At 34.3% G+C, this 24,964-nt stretch overlaps 1 protein-coding gene across 1 annotated transcript; it reads left to right on the forward strand.

The window, feature by feature from the left end:
- Positions 1 to 1,382: 1,382 nt before the first annotated feature.
- On the forward strand, positions 1,383 to 24,964 carry LOC141826352 (proteasome activator subunit 4). Its single transcript, XM_074713592.1, has 28 exons — positions 1,383 to 1,501; positions 2,401 to 2,502; positions 2,578 to 2,743; positions 12,267 to 12,383; positions 12,464 to 12,531; positions 12,625 to 12,726; positions 12,811 to 13,027; positions 17,145 to 17,375; positions 17,490 to 17,617; positions 17,693 to 17,807; positions 17,894 to 18,112; positions 18,178 to 18,327; positions 18,436 to 18,512; positions 18,597 to 18,814; positions 19,053 to 19,269; positions 19,332 to 19,411; positions 19,520 to 19,637; positions 19,719 to 19,889; positions 20,984 to 21,152; positions 21,251 to 21,294; positions 21,381 to 21,423; positions 21,509 to 21,654; positions 21,844 to 21,938; positions 22,077 to 22,942; positions 23,978 to 24,259; positions 24,347 to 24,442; positions 24,627 to 24,825; positions 24,930 to 24,964. The coding sequence occupies exons 1-28, from the start codon at positions 1,425 to 1,427 to the stop codon at positions 24,962 to 24,964; spliced, it is 4,548 nt and encodes a 1,515-aa protein (XP_074569693.1). The 5' UTR covers positions 1,383 to 1,424.

Genomic DNA, 24,964 nt, shown 5'->3' on the forward strand with positions numbered 1-24,964 from the left:
AACCGGTCCAATCTCATCCTAATTTACTCGCAGAAAATGCTACTTATCAATGAAAAAGAAGAAAAAAAAATACAATTATATGCCTAGTTTTGTAGCACATCAATGTCTATTTTTTTAGTGTCAAGGTGTGTTGAATGTCAATATAAAACAATATGATACGACTCACACTAGCTTACTTGTGTTGAGTAGTATTGAATTTTAAAAATTTATTTGAATGATACGTTTTGACTATACTCAACACAACATGAGATTTCAGACCATGGATCTTACAAAACTACCCCAAACATTTATGAGAAGACTTACTTTCATGTCCATAGTGCATACATATATAAAAATGTTTAAGAATGGTGCAATAAAATAATGGTATGCCACCTTTACTTTCTAAAAGTATAGAAACGACCCGTAATTCTTGTTTTGTTTATTCTCACATCTTGGAGAAGAGGAGACACAAAGGGGTTTATAAAAAATCCTCTTCTTGTGCCTCTTCCACATTACGTATGAATGCAGGTATTTATGTCTAGATTGTCTTCCTGAAACGTGTACATGTGAACTAGCATGAGTGCAGAAGATAGTCGAGTTGATTCCTCATATGTGTGACAAGGGAACTTTTTGCAAAATAATTTCCATTCTTTTTATATGTTGTAACCTTTTTATTGTAATGATTTTGGTTGACGTAGTTTTTTTAATGGTTAGAATTGTCTTTTAATTGAATGGGAATCTTGGTGTAATAGTAAAGTTGTTGCTGTGTGACTTTGTGCTCATGGGTTCGAGTTATGGAAACAGTCTCTTGCAATGCAGAGTAAGATAGGATAAGGCTGCGTATAATAAATCCAATGTAGTTCAACCCTTCCCCGGAATCCCACATTAATGGGAGTTTTGTGCACTGGATATCCCTTTTATAGATTTTTTTTTTTTTAAATTGGGTTATTTTAGTGTAGCAACCCAACTAACTTTAGAAAATAGGATTTTGTGGTTTATTTCATTATTTTGTGTCAACGGAAAAATCTTTACCTTTATGTAAAATCTTTGTTTTTCCCCTTCTTCTTGAGGTTCCATGTGACTTAAAATCTCTGGCATCTTGAGAGCCCTTATGTAATACCTGTTGGTTGTGAGATCTTGGGTGAGTTTGCTGCATCTTATCCACCGATAGGAGATAACATTTTCTTTTAGAAGAGTTGGCTGCTCAACACTTCAACCACATAATGAGTTTTTGACTCTTCCATTCTTGTATGTCAGTGTTTTATCTTTTTTGCTATGTATGCTATGCTTTATTTTCTGTTCATTAGTTCTTTTTTAATTTATTTTAAATTCTTAGTTCAAAACATCTGTTTTGTCTATACCTGCACTTATCTTACATTCACTTGGTTGGGCTGAGCAGAAATACTGGTCCTGAAGGATGGAGATTGAGGCAACGCCATTTTGAGATGGTGACATCTCTTGTTCGATCCTGTAGGAAGTTCTTTCCTGTAGGTGCTGCAGCTGAGATTTGGTCAGAGTTTAAGTAAGTATTACCTTTTTTTTTTTTTTTTTTTTGCGATGGGCTTAACTTCATACATAACCAATTTATGAAATTGAGAAAGTCATTGATGCTTTTGAGCTGTGAAATAAGTTTGCATTCATAGAACACGTTTGATTAAAGAATACAAAAGGGAAACCAACAGTTGCTTGACTTATTTAAAGAGTTGAGACAGGCTGTCATATTTAGGAACCAATTCTTGTTCAAACTGTAGATGTAAAATTTTTTTCTGATCTTGACCAATCCTTGATTGGAACTTCCTTTCTTTAGTTTCACAAGCAGAAGTCTATATGCTTTCTAATTCATCTTGTAAGACATTCTAAACAGCTGTGCTTTGTCTACTCCTTCAAGAATAAAGACTGATCTGTGGTCCCACCCAAATATGTTACTGAAAGTTCTTAGGTCACTCTTTCTATCATTTTGGATAGTGCAATTCCCTCTTATATTTCTTCTACTCTTTTGATTTTTAATTACTTAATGGGTCTAATTTTGAATGTTGTGCTACAATTCAATCAGAATATGTTTTAAATTCATTGGATAAATTTGATCAGAGAAAAAAATAGTAAGGATTGTTTTCTGAGAGTAACTAGAGTTGATATCATAGGTTCATATTTTCCTGCTTTTTTGTTGTCATTTTATGTTTGATTTTCATCTGCAACATCAAATAGAAACTTTGAAGTTGAGCAATTTACTCAACCAGAATTTTATTCCTTGTGGATTTTATACTAGGGTTGTGAACTTATGAGATGTAAAGGAAGGTTCTTAATCTAGTTGGATCTCAGCTAACCTATTTATACTTCTTTCTATTTGTATGCTTTTCAACTGCCAAATTTTCCTGCTTCTTTTTGAAATTGAGTATTCAAATTCTAGGTAACTTTTTGTAGGGTGTTAATGGAAAACCCATGGCATAACTCAGCATTTGAAGGTTCAGGATTTGTGCAACTATTCCTTCCTCTTAACTTGGAGAATCAGGATTACTATACAAGGTATAATGCTTGATTTTTATTGCTCAAACCAATAATGTTGTCATGCAATATTTTCAGATTTTCCCCCTGTTGCAGCTGTTGGATTAAGGAGTGCCTTGATCTTTGGGAGACTTTGCCAAACTGTCAGTTTTGGGATATTCAGTGGACTTCTATTCTTGCACGTTGCATAAAGACTTGCAAAGCTATTGACTGGGAACAATTTTTACCTACACTTTTTTCACGATTTTTGAACATGTTTGAGGTGCGAAATAACTAATCTGTTTGTGATGTAGATGATAGGCTTCTGAATGAAACAGAATGTTTCCTGTGAAGCTGATCAATGTTTTTTCTTTCTTCCTTTAAACTTATCAATGCTTTTCTTTATTCCTTTTCATGTTTGCCTCATATTTTGTGTAAAATAAAGCTTGTGTGGTATCATAAAAAGAAAACTCCTTATGAGGGTGCTGAGAGTGGAGCAAATTGAATATTTGTCATTTATTTGACTTTCTTTTTACATTATCAGACAATGCATCTGGTGTGTTACTAGAATCGATCAAATAAAACAAAATTATTACTTGTGAATTATGAAAACATTCAAAGATGTCCAATACATTTTATTGTTTGATGAGCTAAATCATTAGAGTGGAAGGTATAAGGTGCAAAGGGAAATCAAAAAAGGATCTAATTCAATAAAATAAAAATTGATTTAATTAATTTAAATATTATTAGAGAAATAACGTCATGTGAAGTTCAATAAAAAATAAGATATATGTGTTATATTTGAGAGGTGTCTTAAGACAATCACTTTAGATATTGTATTATTTATTGATAAATAAAATCACTATTTGAGTGTATATTTTCTATGTATCTGATTAAATCGTAAACTCAATTAATAAAATCCACAATACAATTCATAGCATAAGAGAAATTGTGATCTAATCATAATTAGTGAGTATCTCTTATGTGTAATTATGTACATATTGAAATATTTCTTAATTAATGAATTGATGAGATTGAAAATCATTGATTTTGTAAGGCTAACATAGGTTAGACTTCTTGGTTTAACTAAGTAGTCTATCCTAACTAGTTGGAAACATTGGAATGTTAAGAGTTAACATATAGATGCTGATTAAGGATAACTATTTCTTTAGATGTGACCTGTCATGAGATTTCATGTGGTTCTATACATGTATATCAAGATCTCGTAGCAGCTCGAGAGCAAGTTTTATTCAATTTGAGGTATACAAGTTATCTTGGACATAGAGACTTATATTTTAAGCAAACATCTTTTTAGAAGTGTGACTCCGAGATGATTGGGTATAAGTCGAAGTGCTCGAAGATAATTGAGTAGCCCACAGAGGATTCATCATTCCTTGTATTAGGAGACGTATATCCTATGACCATTTGTCAGGATTGTTACTCGTAAATCTTTGACCAAAATAGAAACATGTCAAGAGGTTGGTTCTTTTGGATAGATGTTTGAGTAATTTGAATTTACAAGACAAGGAATTATTACTTGAGCTAAGTATGACGTAGTCAGTCTAGTGGGAACTGATACATAGACCATATCCTGAACTAAGCAGGTATAAGATGATTGAAAGGAACAGACACACGAACAACTACAGCTGCTAAAAGGTTCAGAAGTAGTTCTAGAGTCAATTATGATTTTTAATTAATTGGACATTATGAAGTATTACTAGGTACCACTTATGATCGATCCATAATTATTAGTTAATTATGAACGATCAACATAAATTGAGAACCTATAAGGCCACACGTACCATGAGTTTATCCAAAACACATAAAATGAGTCTGAGAATTGGATTCTAAAATCGAGAGAGATTGAGTTTGGTTGCACCAGACGAAGGACAAATATGGAAGATATTTTGTCGGAGCGGCAACGCAGATGGATCATGTCTTTTGAAGACGAAGTGAACCCTCTTTGATTTAATTATAAACAAAATTGATTTTGTTTTAATTAAAAAGTGGTTTGGGTTTGAACCAATATGGTTTGATTTTAAATCAAACTTAAGGCTATTGGTTTGGATTTTGGGCTAATGTATACGAGTTTTAGATTCATGAATCAAACTCGTTAGAGATCTATAAATATATCTAGATGGAAGAGAAAATTAATGAATTGGAAAACTTAAGGGTTAGGTTTTTCCTCTTCTTTCCTCTTTGTCGCTGCCCACTTCTCCTCCTTACGCCGTTAACCACCTTTGGTGTCGCCGTCGCCCAAGAGGGCCAACCGCTGGCTAGTCGCCGATGGACTATCCTTTGCCGGCCAACCACATGCCTCTGGGAGAAGCAACCAGTGTTCATAGTCGGCACCACTTTTCTACTGGACATGAAGGTCGTATTCTAGCCGTGAAAGGTTTTCTTTCGACACCTTGACTGTTGTTCTAGCGAGCAATTATTATTGTCGGAACTCTAATGCAATTAGACCTGCTGTCTCTGGTCGGCAACAAGCCTTCCAACCTTCGAATGACGGCTTTATCGTCTCCGTTCAGTTTGTTTTGTATCGTCAGGTTGCTTTGAGCCATCGGATATCAAATTGAACCGTGAGTCTTCTCTTGGATTGCTTTGTCTCCTTTCTTCGACTAGTATCGAAACCGAGACATGACATGTGACTTAGTGAAGTCGTCTCGTGGAGATCTCAGCATGGATACGAGTAGATGCACCTTTTTAAAAGTTACTAGTTGATGCCGTTTTCGCTTCTCGTCATTCAATAAGTATAATTTATTTATACTATTTATTTCTATGATTATGTCTGCGCACGTATGTATCCTCGTGTGTGTTTGATGCGCGTGCTATAATAATTTTGATTATTATGCTTCTGCTGCTTGTTTATTGAAATAAAATTTTAAAACGCATATAGAGACATCCAACAGTAGTATCAAAGCTGTTGTGTGTATTGACATAAATCTTAGATCTGTGTTTAGTGTGTCATAAGTTGTCTAAAGTTATTTTTGAAAATTTTAAAAATATTTCGATGAGGAAATTGTTTCTTCGTTATAGGAATTTTTTAAATTTGAAAAAGTTTCTTAATTTGTTAGGAAATTAAAATTTGAAAGTTATTTCTTAATATATTTATTTTTAAAATTAATTTATGACAACGATGACATGACTTATGCCATAATTTATGTTTTGACATATATATGATTAGTATGATTAATACCATGTTATATTTATGTCATGATTATCCAATGTAGAAGTATGTAGATAGTTTTGTTATTTTTCATATAATTGATAAGACCAAATAAAATAAAGAAATTCCTTGTTTAATTTTAAAGCTTATGTCTTCCATTAATATGGTCTAGAATCAGAGTTTGAATTTTAAACATAAGTAGTTGGACTCTCTTCAAGCTTAATTTAAATTTAAACATGTTCGGACCATTGAGATACGATCTCATGATTAATGGGTGGGTTTTAACTTGAAACATTGATTTGTTGGACTCTTTCCAAAGTTAATGTGGATAGGGGTGAAGTTGGGTGATATACATATGATGTATATATGTTAATGAGTTGATAACCTGATGTTTATGTAAATATCAATAAGTTGATAGTATAATGTGATAGTTATGTATGCGTGATATATAATTAGTATATTTGATACATACCACTAGAAATAAGGATGACTTGTTAGATTCTCTCCAAGATTCTTATTTATAGTGGATATCAATCTATTTAGAGAAAATCTATCATCTTCCGAATTCAAAATAAGGACTTTTGAATTTGATAAACAAGTGAGACTCCTTTTTATATATGCAAATTATTTGCATCACATAATAAATTCAACTCATTTATATTTGCTTAATTGTGTATTTCTAGGTTATAAAATCAGAATATTTTTTTTTTTTAAAATTTGCACTCAATTTTGGATACTAATAAATTGACTAGACCGAACTTCTTAGACTGACTTCGAAATATGAGAATTGTTCTCAAGGTTGAGAGATAGCCTATGTACTCGAAAAACCTTTTTCCCCGAGACTAGCTGATGATGCTACATTATACCAAATGTTGCCCGATTAGAAACATACGAGTAATTCTGAACTTGCCAGTTGCATCATGTTAGCCTCAATATCTCCAACATGAGCATATAGATGTTTATACGATTGTTTATCATCATTGTGAGTTATTTGATTAGTAAGTTAGATTTGAATAGTTCGAGGTCACCAAGCTTCTTTTTCGCTCAAAGATGTAGGAGGGTTCATCTGCGGTGCAGTATGTACTAAAAATGAATGACTACATTGAGCAGTTGAGATTACTTGGTTTTGTGATATATCATGAATTAAGTATTGACTTAATTCTACATAGTCTAATAGCTATTTGTGGTTTATGATGAACTATTAGATGAACCATTTAGAATCCACAATTCTAGAGTTGATCAACATGCTTAAGATAGTGGTGCCATCTGTTAAGAAAGAACAGAAAGTTGTGATGTTGTTTGACACTTTGAAGACAGATTCTAAAAGAGAAAGTTAAAAAATTAATTTTTAAAGGGAAGAAAAAGGCTAAGAAAGAATAATCGACAGCAAAGGGATCGTGTCACTATTGTGGCAAAATGAGATATTAGTGAAAAAATTACAAGATTTGTCTTGAGTCTGTAAAAAGAAGACATCTGATGTCTTATGTACTTCAAGTATCTTCGTTATTGAATGTTATATTATTTCCTCTGACACTTAAGTATTGGATATTGGGTGTGACTTGTATATATGTAATGACATATTGAGTCTAAGAAATAGTAGAAGACTGGTTAAGGGAGATTTAAATTTGCGAGTTGACAATGACATAAAGGTTGCAGCTAAAGCCATATGAACATATTTGTTAAAACTCCTTAGTGGACTTGTATTGAAATTGGATAAGAAAATTGTATTATGTTCCTGCTTTAATAAAAATATTATTTCTATTTCTTATTTGATTAGAAAAGGTATCTATTTGACTTTTAATAACAATTGTTATATACTTTTGAATGATGTTCTTTATAGAACTGGAATATTATACAATGGTATCTATGCGTTAGATATATTTAATGGCGTATTCAATATCGAAACGAGCAACAAATGCGCTCGAAGAGACGATCAATTAACATCCTACACGCGATATTGTCGCCTTGATTATATAAGTAAGAAATACATGTCCGAATTACACAAGTGTGAAATTTTAAAATCATTTGAATTGGATTTATTTGATACATGTGATTTATGCTTAAAAAATAAGATGACTAAGTTATCTTTTAAGGGAAAAGGTGAATGAGAGAATGACACATTGAACTTTATACATACTGATGTATGTGAACTCATGCACGAGAAGGTTATAGCTGTTTCATTACCTTCATCGACGATCACTTACGATTTGGGTATGTATTTCTATTGAGATACAAATCTGATGTTTTTGAAAAGTTCAAGAAATTTAGACATGAAGTATAGAAACAGCTTGACAAAAATATTAAAATATTTCGATTGGATCGAGGTGGTGAATATTTAAGTTAAAAGTTTCAAGATTATCTCAAGGATAATAAGATTGTCTTAATGGACTTCGCCTTATACACCACAGCATAATGGAGTGTTGAAAGGAAAAACCAAACTTTGTTAGACATAGTTAGGTCAATGATGAATTATGTAAGCTTTCCTAAATCCTTTTGGGATTATGCACTCGAGACAATTTTTTACTTATTAAATAAAGTTTCGACTAAGACAACCTCTACTACATATGAGATATAGAATGATAAAAAACCTCATTTATCTTATTTGAAGATATGAAGTTGTCCTGTTTATGTGAAGAGTATTGTATCAGACAAAAAAAAGATGTTAAATCTGATAAGTGTCTATTTATTGGTTATCCTGAAGAAACTAAGGGTTACCAATTATATCATCCCTTGGAACAAAAGATATTTGTTTCAAGACAGGCTGTATTTCTAGAAAAAGAATTTCTTTTGTTGAAAAATAGGAGTGAGGTTGAGCTAAGAATAGTTCTAGAGATTTCAATAGACACAGAATATATGCCTAATCAAGATCCACAACCTGTTGCTTATAGGAATGAAATAATTGTTGAACCTATTGATACACCGCCACTTTGTAGATCTAGTAGGGCACGTCTAATTTCCAAGAGATATGAATTTCTCATAAGTGAATCGAGAGACATGTTACTCGTTGATAATGAGGAGCCTATTAGTTATGAAGAAGTTTTAAAAAGTTTAGAAAGGAACTTATGGTTAAAAGCTATGAAATCAAAAATATATTTCATATATGAAAATCAAGTTTGGAATTTGGTAGAACCACTTAAAGGAATAACACCTATTGGGTGCAAGTAGATTTTCAAGAAGAAAATCGACACGGATGGTAGATTTGATTACCTACAAAGCAAGACTAGTGGCGAAAGACTATCGTCAAAAATATAGTATTGATTATGACGAGACCTTATCACAAGTGGCTATGCTTAAATCCATTCAGCAAATCCTAGTCATAACAACTCATTATAATTATGAGATATGACAAATGGATATAAAAATAAATATCTTAACAAGTGATCAGGTATATGATACAACCTAAAAATTTTACATTTGTTGACAAAAATAAATTCAGCTTCAACAGTCCATTTATACCTAAAGCAAGTATCAAGGAGTGAATATTTATTTTGAATAGGTAATCAAAGAGTTTGATTTCTTATAAAGGTTAGTGAGAGTGCGGTCGTATTCCTAGTATTATATATTGATGACATATTGCTTATAGGAAATGATGTGCCCGTTCTATAGTCTGTTAAAGTTTGGCTATCAAAAACATTCTACATGAAAGACATGGGAGAAATAACATATATCCTTGGAATTAAGATCTATAGAGATAGATTGAAAAAGTTGCTTGGTCTTTTATAATATACATATATCAATAAAATGCTAAAACGGTTTAGCATAGAAGAATTTAAGAAAGATTTCATTCCCATGAGACATATGATTCACCTTTCAAAGTCTATGTGCCCGCGCACACAAGACAAGAGGATTTACATGAGTCAGATCCCATATATGTTAACTATATGATCAATCATGTATGTTATATTATGTACGAGATCCTGATGTATCATACACTTTGAGTGTCACAAGCAAATCCTACTAGATTCAGGCACGAATCATTGGGTGACTATCAAGGCAGTCTTTAAGTACTTCAGAAGAACTAAAGATTTGTTCTTGGTATACGGAGGGGTGATATGATTATACGTAAGTATATTGATGCCAATTTTTAGACGGACAAAAATAATTTCAAGTTCTAGTTTGGATACGTATTCATCTTAAATGGAGATGTAATAAGTTAGAAAAGTTTCAATCAAGAAACCATTGTTGATTCTACTACTAAAGCAGAATACATTGCATCTTTTGAAGCAGTAAAGGAAACGATTTGGATCAAGAAGTTTGTCACTGAATTTAGTGTGGTTTCCAGTATTGTTGAAGTATTACTAGTTTATTGCAACAATAATGGGGCAATTGCTCAGGCCAAGGAACCTAGGTCTCATCAATGATCCAAACATGTGCTTCGCCGTTATCTCTTGATCAGAGAGAGCATTACTAGAATGAAATACAAATTAAAAAAAATTATTGAAAGGAATCTAGCAGATCCTTTAATGAAACCTCTACCTCAAAGTAAGTTTGAGAATCATGTAGAGGCTTGTGGTATTGGATACCAAGGCGATTATCATTAGGCTAAGTGAGAGTATGTTATATTTGAGAGGTGTTCTAGGACAATCGTCTTAGATAAAATACTATTTATTGGATAAATAAAATTATTATTTGAGTGTATATTTTTTATGTATTTGATTGGATCTTAATCTCAATTAATGAAGTCCACAATACAATACATAGAATGAGAAAAATTGTGATTGGATCACAATTAGTGAATATCTCTATCTGTGTAATTATTTACGTATTGAAATATTTTCTAGTCGATGAATTGATAAAGATTGGATATTATTAATTCTGTCAGATTAACATATGTTAGACTTTTTGATTTAACAAAGCAACCAATCCTAACTGGTTGAAAACATTGGGATGTTGAGAGTTAACATATGGATGCTGGTTAAGGATAACTTTTTCATCGGATGTGATCTGTTATGAGACTTTATGTAGTTCTATACATGCCTATGAAGATCTTATTATAGCTCGAGTGCAAATTTCCTTTGACTTGAGATATTCAAGTCATCTTGATCATAGATACTCATACTTTGACATTTTAACTAAATGTTTCTTTGGAAGTGTGACCCCGAGATGAGTGGGTATAAGTCGAAGTGCTCGAAGATGATTGAGTAATCCACAGAGGATTCACCACTCCTTTTATTAAGAGACGTATACTCTATGATCATTTGTCAGGATTGTTACTCATAAGTCTTTGACCAAAGTAAAAACACGTCAAGAGGAAGTTCTTTTTAGACAAATGTTTGAGTAATTTGAATTTGCAGGACAAGGAACTACTACTTGAATTAGGTGTGATGTAATCAACCTAGTGGGGACTGACACATAGACCATGTTCTGAACTAAGCGGGTATAAGATGAATGAAAAGAACGAACACACGAACATGATATAAGATGAGGGAAGCGGATCCTCTTTGGTTTAATTATAAATCAAATTGGTTTGGTGTTAATTAAAAGGTGGTTTGGTTTTGAACTAACATGGTTTGGTCTTGAACCAAACTTAAGGCTATTGGTTTGGATTTGGGCTAATAGATACAAATTTTAGATTCGCGAATTAAACCCGTTAGAGATTTATAAATAGATCTAGATGAAAGAGAGAATTAACGAATTGGAACCTCTTCTCCTACTTGCCGCTGCCCACTTCTCCTCCTTGTGCTGTCAACCATCGTTGGTGCCGCCGCCGTTCAAGAGGCTCAATCGCCGGCCAACCACCGGTGGACTCTTCTTTGTCGGCTAGCCACAACCCTCCGGGAGAAGCAGCTGGTGTTCACAGCCAACTCCACTTTTCTGCTGGATAGCAAGGTGGTGTTCCAGCCGCGAAGGGTTTTCTTCCAACGCCTTGGTTGTTCCAGCGAGCAATTATTGTTATTGGAACTCCGACATCATTAGGCCTACTGTCCCTCATCGGTAGTGAGCCTTCTGACCTTCGAACGACGACTTTGTTATCTTTGTCCAGTTTGTTTTGTATCGTCGGTTTGCTTTGAGCTACCAGATATCAAATCGAATCGTGGGTCCTCTCGCGGATTGCTTTGTCCTTTTCCTTCGACTAGTATTGAAATAGAGACACGACACCTGACTTAGTGAAGTCGTCTTGTAGAGATCAGCGTGGATACGAGTAGAGACAACATTTTTAAAGGTTGCTAGTTGATGCTGATTCTGTTACGTCATTCAACAGGTTACGATTATGTCTGCTCATCTGTATATCCTTGTGTGTATTTGATGCGCGTGCTGTAATAATTGAAATTATTATGCTTCCGCTGCTTGTTTATTGAAATAAAATTTTAAAACACGCATAGAGACACCCAATAATATGTAGCCAATCTCAAATAATTAAGACAAATTTGTCATGATAATGACAATGATGATACAATAATGATGATGTGTTCATTACATATGGAATATATGCTCCTTTATTATGTATTTTTCTTAAACATCATCTATTGCAGCTGTTACTTGACAATAACTTTGTTATAATGCATTAAATTTAAGGATAATTCCTTGTTATTATTACTTGATTTTTTTTTCCAGTTGTTCTGTTTTCATATTGTAGAATAATAGACACAAACTTTGCTTCATACTCTTTCCTATATCTAATATTTCTGTGCTTAAGGTTCCTGTATCGAGTGGTAGTGGTTCATATCCCTTTCCTTTGGAAGTCCCAAGAAATATGAAGTTCCTGTTTTCTAGCAAAAGTGGTGTACCTGCTAAGGCTATTGGGAAGTCCATCGTAAGCATTTTAGTAACATTTTCTACTTTAATCTTTTTGTAGTTAACTCTATCTTATTGGTACATATATTATCACTGCAGGTATATCTCCTGAGGCCAGGTAGCTCAGCACAAGAGCACTTTGAGCGCTTGGCAAATCTTCTAGAACAGTATTGTCTATGCTATCCTAATTTCTAAGTTTTATTTTTTTCTTAATTTTATGTTTTATCATTCTGCTGCTGATAAATTCTTTGATTTTCTAGATATTATCATCCTTCAAATGGAGGTCGATGGACTTACTCCTTGGAACAATTTCTTCGATATTTAGTAATTAATTTCCAGAAGCGTCTTCAACTTGAGCAACTGTATGATATTCATATAAATGTAGATAATTATATCAGATTGTCTTCTAGAAACATTTAGCTCTAATCCAAACTGTTTCTGCTCAGTAATTCAGGCCAAAGTAAATCCCCTAACTTTTGCTTGGGAAAGTTGGAAAGGGCTTTGTTTGTTGAAGTGATGCTAAAACTAATAGATCGTGGTCAGTATAGCAAGAATGAATCCCTTGCTGAAACTGTTGCTGGTGCAACTTCAGTGTTATCTTATGTGGAACCCTCCTTGGTTCTTCCATTTGTTGCATCTAGGTTTCAGATGGCCTTGGAAAGTGTGAGTCACTGTTATTATATTGCACTTTAAAAAATTGGATTACCTAACTGAGCATAGAACTATGCCCTTGGGATTAGTAGCATCGAAAAACATTCTTTCCTTTTACTCTTCTATGCAATTTGCTTCTCCATGTTACAGCATGAGCAGAGTGAGATAATCTATTTGTGAATCTAACAGTTTGGTGCTTCAATAAATGTCTTGCTAGGAAAGAAGAATTATGGAGGAGCAAATTTTTATTCCTGATTAAATAAATTATCCAAAATAAAGCAAAGGTTCCTCATTTAAGGGATCTAATAATCCCATATTCTGAGACTTGGTGCAGCATAAACTAAATTATCTAGAAACAATAAAATAAAAACAATAACATTTTAAAATTTAAACCATGATCTGGCTTATTTATTGGATCGTGTACTTCAATTGGTCTATATATATTTGCATCATCCTTCTCTACCTAGGTGAATGACTCCTAAACAAGTAGCCATCTTCACTTTGGTTGTTTTATCCATTAAGAAACAATTCCATCTTCATCTTCATGTAGGTTGTCTTATCCATGAGCGAGGAACAATTGCATCTTTATCTTCACTTCAGTTTCTAAGGAACATAGTTTCTTTGTGTGTCTTTTGTTTTTCTTTTTTCTCTTGAATTCCTCTATGTGAAGAGCCAATATACATTCTTAATGAATCTTTCAGTTAGGTTGAGATTAGACAAGAAAAAAATAGCATTTAGAATGACAAACTTTAGATTCATAACTAATTACAAAGTTAATTTGCTACAGTACATGAGTTTTTTCTTTCTATTGCTCTTTCACTATAGCAAGGCTAGGTCTCAGCCGATTGAGATTGACTTTGAGGGAGTTTGTGATTTGCACAAGGATGGACCATAGGGTGGCATCACAAGAGATGGCCGAAGCCATTAGTCATCTGAGCAGGCAAGAGAGATTATTTTGGTGTGGTTCTTGGAGTGAACAATCACTAAAGTGGGGGGGGGGGGGGGGGGGGGGGGGGGGGGGGGGGGGTGCATTGTGGAAGGGTCTAACACATTGATTGAGGGTGTGATATATTGGTCAAGAGTGCAACACAAGTAGTCGATCGACAATGATGAGGCATGGGTGGAGAAGAAGTGAATGATTGCTTTGTGGAGGATGCTAGTGATTGTGTTAAGAGGCTTTAGTGTGCTACATTTAATGAGAGAAACAAACTTTTGTGTTGTGGCTAGGCGTGATGAAGAAGATGCCTAATAACTGGTGCTCTTGGCATCCAATGCGGTGGCGGTGGCTTGGAGGCACTTGTTGAGACTTCGTGTCAAACCTTAAGCTATTGGAGGTGAAAGTGAGGATGTTGGGGCATTATTGATATTAGAAGTGATATTGTTCGGGTGGTGATGCGGGATGTGATTCTTCTTCCATAGGATGCCAATGAAGCTTTAGTTGGTTGCACAGTATCTCACTTGCCCTTTGCTTTTCTAGTGCGTGGTCGTTGACACGAGGGAAGGATTGCGCACTGTGACTAGAATCTAATGACTAGGGAGGGATATCGATGGCTGCTATTAGATGACAAACAACAAAGAGGAGAGGATAAAGGCAATATAAATATAACAACAAATGTCAATAAACAAGTAAGCAACATGATGCGTTCTAACCGCAAGTACATGGTCCTCGTCAAGTAATAAAAATATCGTCCTTTGGGACTATATTGTTGACTATTAGTTTACGTACAAAGTATGCTATCGTGACAAATTTAAAAAAGGAATAACTATGAAATTAAGTTGAACTAGAAAATTAAATAAAGGGTTGATGGGGAAATCAAATCTTAAGACAATTCTAGGGTTTTGGTTTCACTATGATAACAATTGACAATTTAATTGTGATTCTCTCTCTTACTTCAATGTTAGAATATGCTTGAAGGTGATTTATTCTATAGTAACCAATGTTTCCTCTCGAAATACATCGATGTATCTACCCTAACGCGACTTCTATTCTCATGGTAATCAAATCAGGATAGACCCTTTACATTTTATGATAACCAATATTATCCTTGAGAGAGTTTGAACTACTTTCGTGATCAAATACTCAAGTCCAATTTTATAGATCCGAAATTAGAGTTCACTTCTCGGTCCATCCTCTAATTTCTCGTAATTGTAAACATACACTAATACATTCACAATTATCAACATTTTGTTGAGTACGTTAAAACTGAATCATGAATCGAACATATCATTGATAAAAGAGAAAAATCACAAGTTCAATGCAAATATGTGATTGAGTTACTCCCTAATCTTAGAATAAGGAAACTACTCCATAAAGTTAGAGATATAAACCATTGACATCGTAGCTTTTTTGATGTCGTGGATGCGGCCTCCTCCTTGATTCCCTATCACGGGATCGGGAGATCCCTAGATCACTAGCTACCTTGTAGTCGCTGTCCTTTGCTTCCTTTTATAGTTTTAGAATCCTGATAGAGTTTTTTAAAAAGTAGGACATCCCTAATATAATTTCCTAAAAAATAGGGACAAAAAATAGAATTTTTTAAAAATAGAGACTAATAAAAATTTCTAAAAATAAGGGGGTGCAGTCTTTTACCTTCCACGGTCATGGTACATTTTGGCTTGATTTCTTTATTGCTTAGTATGGACCACGATCGTGGTGGCTACTATGGCCTTGTCGTGGATCTTGCTGCTTCCTTTGGTTGATGCTCCTCGGACAAATCTGATTACTTGGATGATCCACGACTGTGGTGGCTTCCACAGTCTAGCCGTAGATCATGCTGCAATGCGTCCCCTTTAACTTTGTGTCTCCAATTATGTTCCAATTTCAAAATCTCCACTTCATATCAATAGAACGTACAAACCATAGTTTTTCGAACTAAAATGATGAAAATGGATGCAAATGCTAGAAGTTAACCTAAAATATGTTCATATTGAAAACTTGATTCACACACATCACAACACTAAAATTGATTCAAACACATCACAACACTGAAATTAAACCCAAACTTAGAATTTGTCAAAATTAGCTTGACATAAAAGATAACTATCTCATACAAAGAAATATATGAATTCATGCAGAAAATGAAAATTCACAAAGAGAATTATTCTTAAAATATTCATGCGTAAAAATTGATTTATATTTGGTTTGAGATCCATTTAGAGACTCCGACCTAAACAAAATTTGAAATAAACTAACTACAATTAAGGAAAAAGATAATGATATATCTAAAAGGACTCAATCAAATTTGGAAATAAATCAACTTGCAAAAATAGAAAATGACCAAATTAAATGAAACTTCTACAGGAACTATTCCTTCAACACTAAATAGGTAATTACCTACTTGGAAACCACCTTTAAAAACTTTATCCTCCCAAAGAGAAGACCTTACCAATTTTTTTTTTAATCTAAAATTACAAAAAATATAATAATTGCCTAGCTTGCATTATGTAGCTTTTAGACACAAAGCTGGGAGGGGGATGGGATCATGTAAAGTAGAAAGAAAATCAGGGAGTTTTATTCAGTAGAGAAGACAACAACAAAGGAAGCAAGGAAAATATGAGGTTCCAATTTGTGCATCAACGAAGAAGGAAGATGATATGATGAATTCAATGTTTAGTATGTGGTTGAGCTGTGATGCCGCTTGATGCAGCATGAGTGGGATGGGATAAATTCATGTTCCTCAAGTCTGTGATTCTCATGGGATGCATGCCTCATTTAAAGTCTCACAAGTAAAAAGGAACTGTTATAGAGAAGCATTGTTTATTGATGATTGAACAAACCATGTAAGACAAAGGGGGAGAGTTTCTTCTATAAGTCTTCCAACAATCCAGGCTTCTCAGAGTTAAAACTGTACAAAATAGATTAAGTTATCTAGAAACAGTAAAATAGAATACTACCATTTTTGGTTTATTTTAATTGTTCTGGAATCATTTGCATCATTAGGATTGTTACTAAAATAGGAAAGTATTTAAGGACATGCTCATTTTTAGCATTTCATCTGGTATCATCTCTGTTCTTGTATTTGAACAAGTTATTAACTTTGAACGAATTTTCTGTATTAGATTTCACTGGATATTTTTCTTGCATTTTATAGTAATTAACTGAGTCTAATTGTTCTTTATTTTGCAACAGTTGACGGCCACTCACCAATTGAAATCCGCTGTCACATCCATGGCATTTTCTAGTCGGGCACTTTTTCTTGCTTCTCTCTGTGCTTCTCAAACAGATGATGAGGTTTGTTACTATGAGTCATTGCCGGATCTGATAGTAGTATCACTCTCCAATGCACTACTTGGCATGGATGCTAATGATCCTCCAAAAACAATGGCAACAATGCAGTTGATTGGTTCCATATTTTCCAGTGTAGGTACTTCTGTTTATTCCTTTATGCGAACATGATTAATAATGCTTTATTCTAACTGTAAATGAGCATGATTGGTAGTGTTTTTATTCTTACTGTATTTCATTTAATTATAGATAACTGTGATTGCTGGTAATAATGATGGTCATTTGTTCCTGCAAAGCATCAATTTTTCAGAATGGCTAGATGAGTTCTTTTGCCATTTGTTTTCTCTACTTCAGCATTTGGAACAGTCTAGTGTGACGTAAGGAGTTATAGTAATTTTTATTTGGTGTTCCTTTTAGATGCCATTGTGCTGATTTATTGGTGATTCTTTCAGCAATGATGTTCCACTAAACTCAACATCATCAAGAACATTTCTTGCAGAGAGTCCATACTACTTTTGTATGCTCCAAATCCTGCTTGGAAAATTGCCAAAAACACTAGCCGATCAGGTTTGTGCCATTTTTTCTTCAGAAACTACTTGAATGCAGTGATTTGCAGTTTTCTTCTGTGATTCTCACTCTTAGATATTTTTTAGGCCTTGAGGAAAATATCCATCTTTGTGAACTCAAATATTCTTCCTGGAGCTACCACTGAAGTTGGGCTTCTTTGTTGTGCCTCTGTTTTGTCAAACTCTGAAGAGGCAGCAGTCCACCTTATTAAACCAATCTTAATGACCATATTATCCTCTTTTGAAGGTTCCCCAGTTACAAGTTTTGGTGGTGAAAGAGATTTTAATGCATCTCCAACTAGAAAGGTTTGTTTATACTTTTTATGTTTGTGTTGTTGTCATATGCACTCTCTGAATTATTGTACATGCAGGCTATGCTTTCGCCTGCACTTGAAACAACATTGGAGTATCATCTAAAAGTTCTTGCAATGGCCATAACTTATGGAGGCCCAGTGCTATTGCAGTTTCGGGATGAACTGAAGTTAGTAATTGGATGTGCATTTCAGGCCCCATCCTGGAAGGTCTTAAAATAATTATTATAGGGAACTTCATTTTGTAGCCTGACAACTAATTTAACTTTTTTTTGATACTTGAGTGTTGGTAAAAATGATTTAGTTGTGATATGATAGGTAAATGGAGCTGGCAACCATGTCCTTCGCTCTCTTCTTGCAAGTCTGATTCTCTATTACCCTATTGACCAGTTTAAGTATGCAGGAATTTCTCCCATTAGTATTAAGGCTTATGCAGTTATTTCTTATGTATTGCTTGCTTATTTGTTGTGGATGTGTAGGTCGCCTTCTAGTAAGCCTGCTATTTCATTGATAGAAGAATGGCCTTGTAGCAAAGTTAGTGAGAATGAAGTGAATGAAAAAGTGGTACCCCTTCCTTGGTGGCATATTCCTACTCATGATGAACTCTCCTTTGTAACTGAACTCTTGGATATTCATTTCCAATCAGCTCTTGATGATCTTTTCAAGATTTGCCATACAAAAATGCCCATGGAGGCAGGTGAGATAAACATGCCTTAGCTCCTAATCATCAAGCAGCAGTTTGTTTTTGTCAACCAACTTACATATTTGAGCAAGTTTTTTAAGGTCGATGGCTTAAATTTGGCCTGAAATTTGAGTTCCATGTCCTGATCCCTACAAGCCATATATATATATAATGTACCTTACTCAGTCTGGAAGTTGTTCCTTGGTTCTATTCTCTGTACATTATGATAATATGGCTGGTATATGTTGCACAGGGGATGAGAAGGAACATTTGAAGGTGACACTATTACGTATTTACTCTTCTTTGCAAGGTGTAATGTCATGCTTGCCTGATATGCACCCTTCCTGCAAACATAGAGAAGCCAAAATAGTTGATTTTGATAGTTCTGTTATTGCTGGGGCTGTTGGACCGAGTATTGGTAGCGCAGACATGAGGGAGAGGGCTGCTCAGCAGATACATGCAGCATGCAGGTATGCCCATATCTAGCTATGTGTATCTATGTTGACCTAATTTTCTGCTGTAATTTTGACAGATATTTACTGAAAGAATGGTCTGAAGATAGTGTACTTCTAATACTTATCATTCGTGTAATAGATGCTTTAGGAAATTTTGGTAAGTGGCGAGCACTATAGATAGATATCTAACAATTCCTTAATGAGAATGATATCCTACTGATGTAAATGGTTTGCCATTTGCTGTCTTTTCCTTTTCATAATCTAGGAAGCTTGGAATATGAAGAATGGTCAAGTCACACTCAGGCATGGAAATTGGAGTCATCTGCTATAATTGAGCCTCCATGTAACTTCATTATATCTTGTCATGCTAGAGGGAAAAAAAGGTACTTGCTCTTATCTATTCTTGTGTTTTTGGAATACTGAACTCAATATTATTAAGACTTTATACTACTGCATTCTTGTAGGCCAAGATGGGCACTTATTGACAAGGCATACATGCATAACACGTGGAGATCATCACAATCATCATATCACCGGTTTTGTATGGATGGCAATATATCTCCATCAGAGTACTTGCTCCTATTGATGGAGGATCTTCTAGATCTCTCTTTGCACAACTATGAAACTATTCGCTCGTAAATTTTCTCTCAGATTTTCCACTGGTTATAATTTCTCTATTTATAAAGATTTGAATGTATGTTGTTTCAGTCTGCTTGCTTTTATTTCTTAAAATGTTCTGCAAACTTAAATTAATTAGTACTGCAACAACTAATTGTTCATGTCTGGGTGCTCTTGCTTTCAAGTAACTTGGTCTGTCCACCGACTTAGGTCCAGCATAATGGGTCTTAACACCACAGAAAACTGAAAAGACATTTAGTTAGAATTTGAAGAACTAAGGTTCATGACTATCATTTAGAAATAGTATTGCATTGCCATGTTTTCAACATGGAAAACAACACAGATAGAAGAAAATCTAAGTGGGGAGAGCAGGGAAGGGCTTTGGAACCTGTCCATTTCTTTGGAGGGAATTTAAGGGAGGGAATCAAAATGTGAGAGAAATGCCTTCCCTTTCTCTTGGGCATAAACAAACAATCCAGCAGCATTCCATTGGTTACTAAAGTCAACTAATTAATTAATTATATATATATATATATATATTTTATTTGCACCTAAACTTATATACTTTGTGTATTTATAGTATTTGAGAAATAAAAAAATGATAATAAGGTGGGAGAATTCCCTGTGCAGATGGGGCAATGATATTGATGGTTTGAGACTGACTGCTAAGCCAGTAGGAACCAAACCATTTAGTTTTGATTAACCAGTCAAGGAGTGTGAAATTATTATCATTGAGCTTACCACCCAGTGGCTATGTTACTAGGACTCAGGTACTAGTGTTTGATACAAATGTGGATCCAATTGTTCTGCACAACTATTTCTTAAAATTCTTAAACATGATCAATAGTGGTATCAAGTATCCACCTGGAGTCTCTGTTTGAGTGTTGGCATGTGGGTAGATGAAGAGTACAATGTAAAGTAAACCCTTACGAGTTGAAGTGCTTAAGTTTATTAGTTCATTAATTTCTGTTCGGACTATTGTATTTATTGTGTGTTGGCACTTCTAAAATTTAGCAGGAGGATGTGCTTTTCTCATTTGATTGACTATCTTGTTGATGTTAAGATAAAACAATCAATTCAGCTAATTTTTTCATTGTTTTCTAATCTTTAGGCTTGCTGGAAGATCTCTTTCAAAAATGTTGAAGCGATGGCCGCCATTAGTTTCCAAGTGTGTCCTCACTCTGAGTACAAACTTGCAGGATTCAAAAGCTCCAGAACATTTAGTACTAGGTTCTTGCTCAGTTCTTTCAACTCAAACTGTTTTCAGGCATTTGGCAGTGGTAGTGTATTCTTCTATTGTCTTGTTTATGTTGCTTGTCTTAAACGCATTGCTTTAACCATGCTCATTTGTTCCTTCACTTATTGTCTCTATATTTAGGATGCAGTTTCGTTCTCAGCATTTATCATTGGTCTGCTAACTAGGTTAGTTTTTAATATTATATCTTCCCCATGTTATGACTTTAACTGCTGCAGTATTTGAATCTCACCTACACTGCACATCTATGAAGCTCCCACCATGAGTCATTGAAAGCTCAAAAAGCTATTATTGAGGTATAGGCCCTTGTACAATGACTGGGCATCTCATAAGTTAATGCATTTATATTTTCCCTCAAATTCAAGTTTTGCATTCTTTCAGTTGTTTGTTAAATACAACAATCATTTCTCTGGAATATCGAGAAGTTTTTTCAAGGCTTCAGGTGCTGAATCAGGGGAGTTAGAAATTATTAAGTTAATATCCCAAATTAGTTCCCTCGGCTTTGAGAACACAGGCTTGCATTGGAGGTAATGACTATGTTTCTCTTTACAAATTTATTTGACGAGCATTTTTGTGCTATGAATTGTGATTCCAATGTTTCATTGCCTCAAAAATTGTCTTTTGATTTTATTACTCATGTTGTCATTTATTTCTTAGAAAATTTTGATTATATTTTCGTTTCCTTTTCATTGCTGTATGTATGCTAAATGTTTCAGGTATAATTTGATGGCTAACAGAGTACTGCTTTTGCTTACTTTGGCTTCTAGAAGTGATTCACAGCTATATTTAAAAATCGTAGGGGAAACTACAGGTCAGTTATTGGAAACTTTGTTTGCCAAAATTGATATGGTATCCTGATGAATATTGTTTACTTGGTATAATTTGAACTCCTGTGCCTCATATATTTTACACTTGCAATCTGTTTTTATGTAAAATATCATCACTACAGGTCATTTTCTCAGAAATTTGAAAAGTCAACTTCCTCAGTCAAGAATACTTGCAGTATCTGCTTTAAACACTTTATTGCAAGGCCCACCTCACAAAATCCCAAGTCAGGAGCCGCTACGAATTACTGGAGGAGTATTGACTGAAATACTAATGGAGGATGGATTTTTCCACGACATACTTAGTAAACTTTCCCATGTCCATATAATTTCTGATGAGATGTTGATGAACAGAGGGAGCCATGGAGAGTCATCCTTCCAAAGCCTTGCTGATAAAGCCATCACTGTTTTCTATTTTGATTTCTTAGCATCATGGCCACGAACCCCAAATTGGATATCATTTTATGGAGGAGATAGTTTCTATTCAAACTTTGCAAGAATTTTTAAACGACTGTTACAGGAGTGTGGGATGCCAGCTCTGAAGGCCTTTCAACACACTTTAGATGAATTTTCTAGTGCCAAAGAGAGACCAAAGCAGTGTGTCGCTGCTGAAGTGATGGCTGGTATTCTTCATTCTGATGTTAATGGCCTTTCAGAGGCATGGAATGAGTGGCTGATGGATCAACTTCACAAGATTTTGGTGGCCCCCTCTGTAGAGACAATACCTGATTGGGCAGCTTGTATACGCTATGCAGTTACAGGAAAAGGGAGATATGGCAAAAGAATTCCCCATTTGAGAAAGCAAATATTAGACTGCTTAATAGCACCTTTACCCCAAACGACATCAACTAGTGTTGTTTCAAAAAGGTATGCTTTCCTGTCAGTTGCACTTGCTGAAATATCTCCACCCAGAATGCCCATTGGTGAATTTCACTTCCATTGCCAACTTTTGGAAGAATTATTGGAGAATATGAGCCATCCATCTGCCCAAGTATGTTATAGTTAACAGTAGTGCAAGGTTTTGCTCCATTAAATTTTTTTATGTGCTCTTAGTAATGGTTGCGTTGTTAATAAACTGTCACCTGGTTATCTTTGTTGTTTTTTTTTTCTAGCAAAACATCAACTTTTATTGTATCCTTCTAGTTGCACTATTTCTGAATATTACTAGTAATATGTCATTGCATCAAGTTCGATGGAGAAATAAGATTTTGTGGCTTGGTGATGTTTATCAATGGAGAAACAGATGCATTTATATAAAAACAAGCATTCCTTTTTTTCAAATCTATTAATATAGAGATCTGCATTCCCTATGTTTTTCAAGGATCTAGGCAACATTTTTGCATGCACATCTTTCCAATTATCATAAGACTAGCATCTGTGCTGTCCAGGTCATTACAAAGTTGACATTGTAGTCTGTATGCATTGGTACCAAGTTATTCTTTATACACCTATGCTATTCTTTATACACGGGTAAATTAAACTAAACCTAAATAGTTGTTCCAAAAAATATGCCTTAAGATCTATTCATATGTCAAAACTCTTTCTGCTATGCCATCATGCCATCTTTTAGAAGTTGGAGCATCCACATCTAGTATTGAATAGATGGAGTTACCTGAATTCCAGTCAAATTTTAATAATGCTAACTTAGCATGGGCATGTTTTACTGTTAGTTGTTTGTCAGCAGTTTCTAGCTTGATATGACTTAAATTAAATTCAAAAGGATTAAACTCATTAAATTATTGAACTACTTCCAAGTCTGTTTAACAGAGCACTTGTAAGAGCAATATAACTTACGTTGAATGGTATTTGCAAGTTAATTTTACTGATACAAAGATTCTTAATTAAGCTAGCATGATATAATGATGGTTCTTTCTGAGATGTATCTGTTGTAAGATTATCTATTGTTTGACATAATTAATCTAAATTAATATTTCATCCTTGAATGTCTCCTAAAGACTGTTGGTTGATTTTCTTTTAGATAGTACAGTTGTTGAGAATAATTTTATGAATTATATGACTGAGGCAGGTGAGGGAAGCCATAGGCGTAACACTTTCAGTCCTGTGTTCGAATTTAAGGCTCAATGCAACCTCAATGGATCCTTCCTTTAATAAGGTTGACTATGTAGGGGTACTTGAATTGCCACAAAAAGAAGCTTGGATAAATGTCCTAACTGAGGGGGTTTCTGAGTTGGCTGTGAATATCCTAAGCACAAATCATTTGGAAAGCATTGAGATCAGTGGAGAAGAAACTTTTGAGAACACCTCTATTAGTAAGGAAGCTAATGCAGATGTCAGACAAATGGAGACGGTATGTAAATTTATTTTATTTTTAGAATTGTCGCTACATTCAAAATTTGCTTTGTTTATGCAAGTTATTTTCTTTGGAACTCTGCAGGTGTTCCATTTTCTTATTGCATCATTGAAATCTGGAAGATCAGCTTATATGTTAGATATAATTGTCAAGCTCCTCTATCCAGTTATTTCATTACAGGTATGAGGTTGAATGTGTGACATCCATGGATTCAATTGCTGTCCCGTTGCTTCAAGATTTCAGAACTCTCTCTTTTGAATTTCAGGATCCTATTACATAGGATTATGTTAGACAAATGATTATGCTGTAATAATCTAGGATGCTTCTAGTTATATTCATTTGAAAATTTTTTATTCTATTGCAGGAAACATCAAATAAAGATTTGTCAGTGCTGGCTAAAGCGGCTTTTGAATTACTGAAATGGATGCCATTACCTCAAGCTTTTATGGAAAGTGCTGTTTCCGTGGTTCTTTCTTTAGTTATTAATCCCAATTGGCGAATAAAATCTGCATCTCTTTCATATCTCCGCATCTTTATGTATAGGTATAATCCTACTCTCTTAGGTTCTAAGTTATCTTCCTTTATTCAATTTGATGTCAAAGTATTAATGTGTATATATTTTGTTAATCATTTTTATTGTTTGGTGTTACTGAACATATGATGATAGGAACATTTGAAGTGTTGGGTCGTGTTGGTCGATAG

Source organism: Curcuma longa, chromosome 4, assembly GCF_044706935.1.
Source record: "Curcuma longa cultivar G26 ecotype Majalengka, Jawa Barat chromosome 4, ITB_CL_G26_1.1, whole genome shotgun sequence".
Lineage (NCBI taxonomy): Eukaryota > Viridiplantae > Streptophyta > Magnoliopsida > Zingiberales > Zingiberaceae > Curcuma > Curcuma longa.

Coding starts and splice junctions, on each gene's coding strand:
- LOC141826352 (XM_074713592.1), top strand. CDS start 1,425: ATGGTGACATCTCTTGTTCGATCCTGTAGGAAGTTCTTTCCTGTAGGT. Junction 2,744..12,266: donor GATTTTTGAACATGTTTGAG/GTGCGAAATAAC, acceptor TCTGTGCTTAAG/GTTCCTGTATCGAGTGGTAG. Junction 17,808..17,893: donor CAAAAACACTAGCCGATCAG/GTTTGTGCCATT, acceptor GATATTTTTTAG/GCCTTGAGGAAAATATCCAT.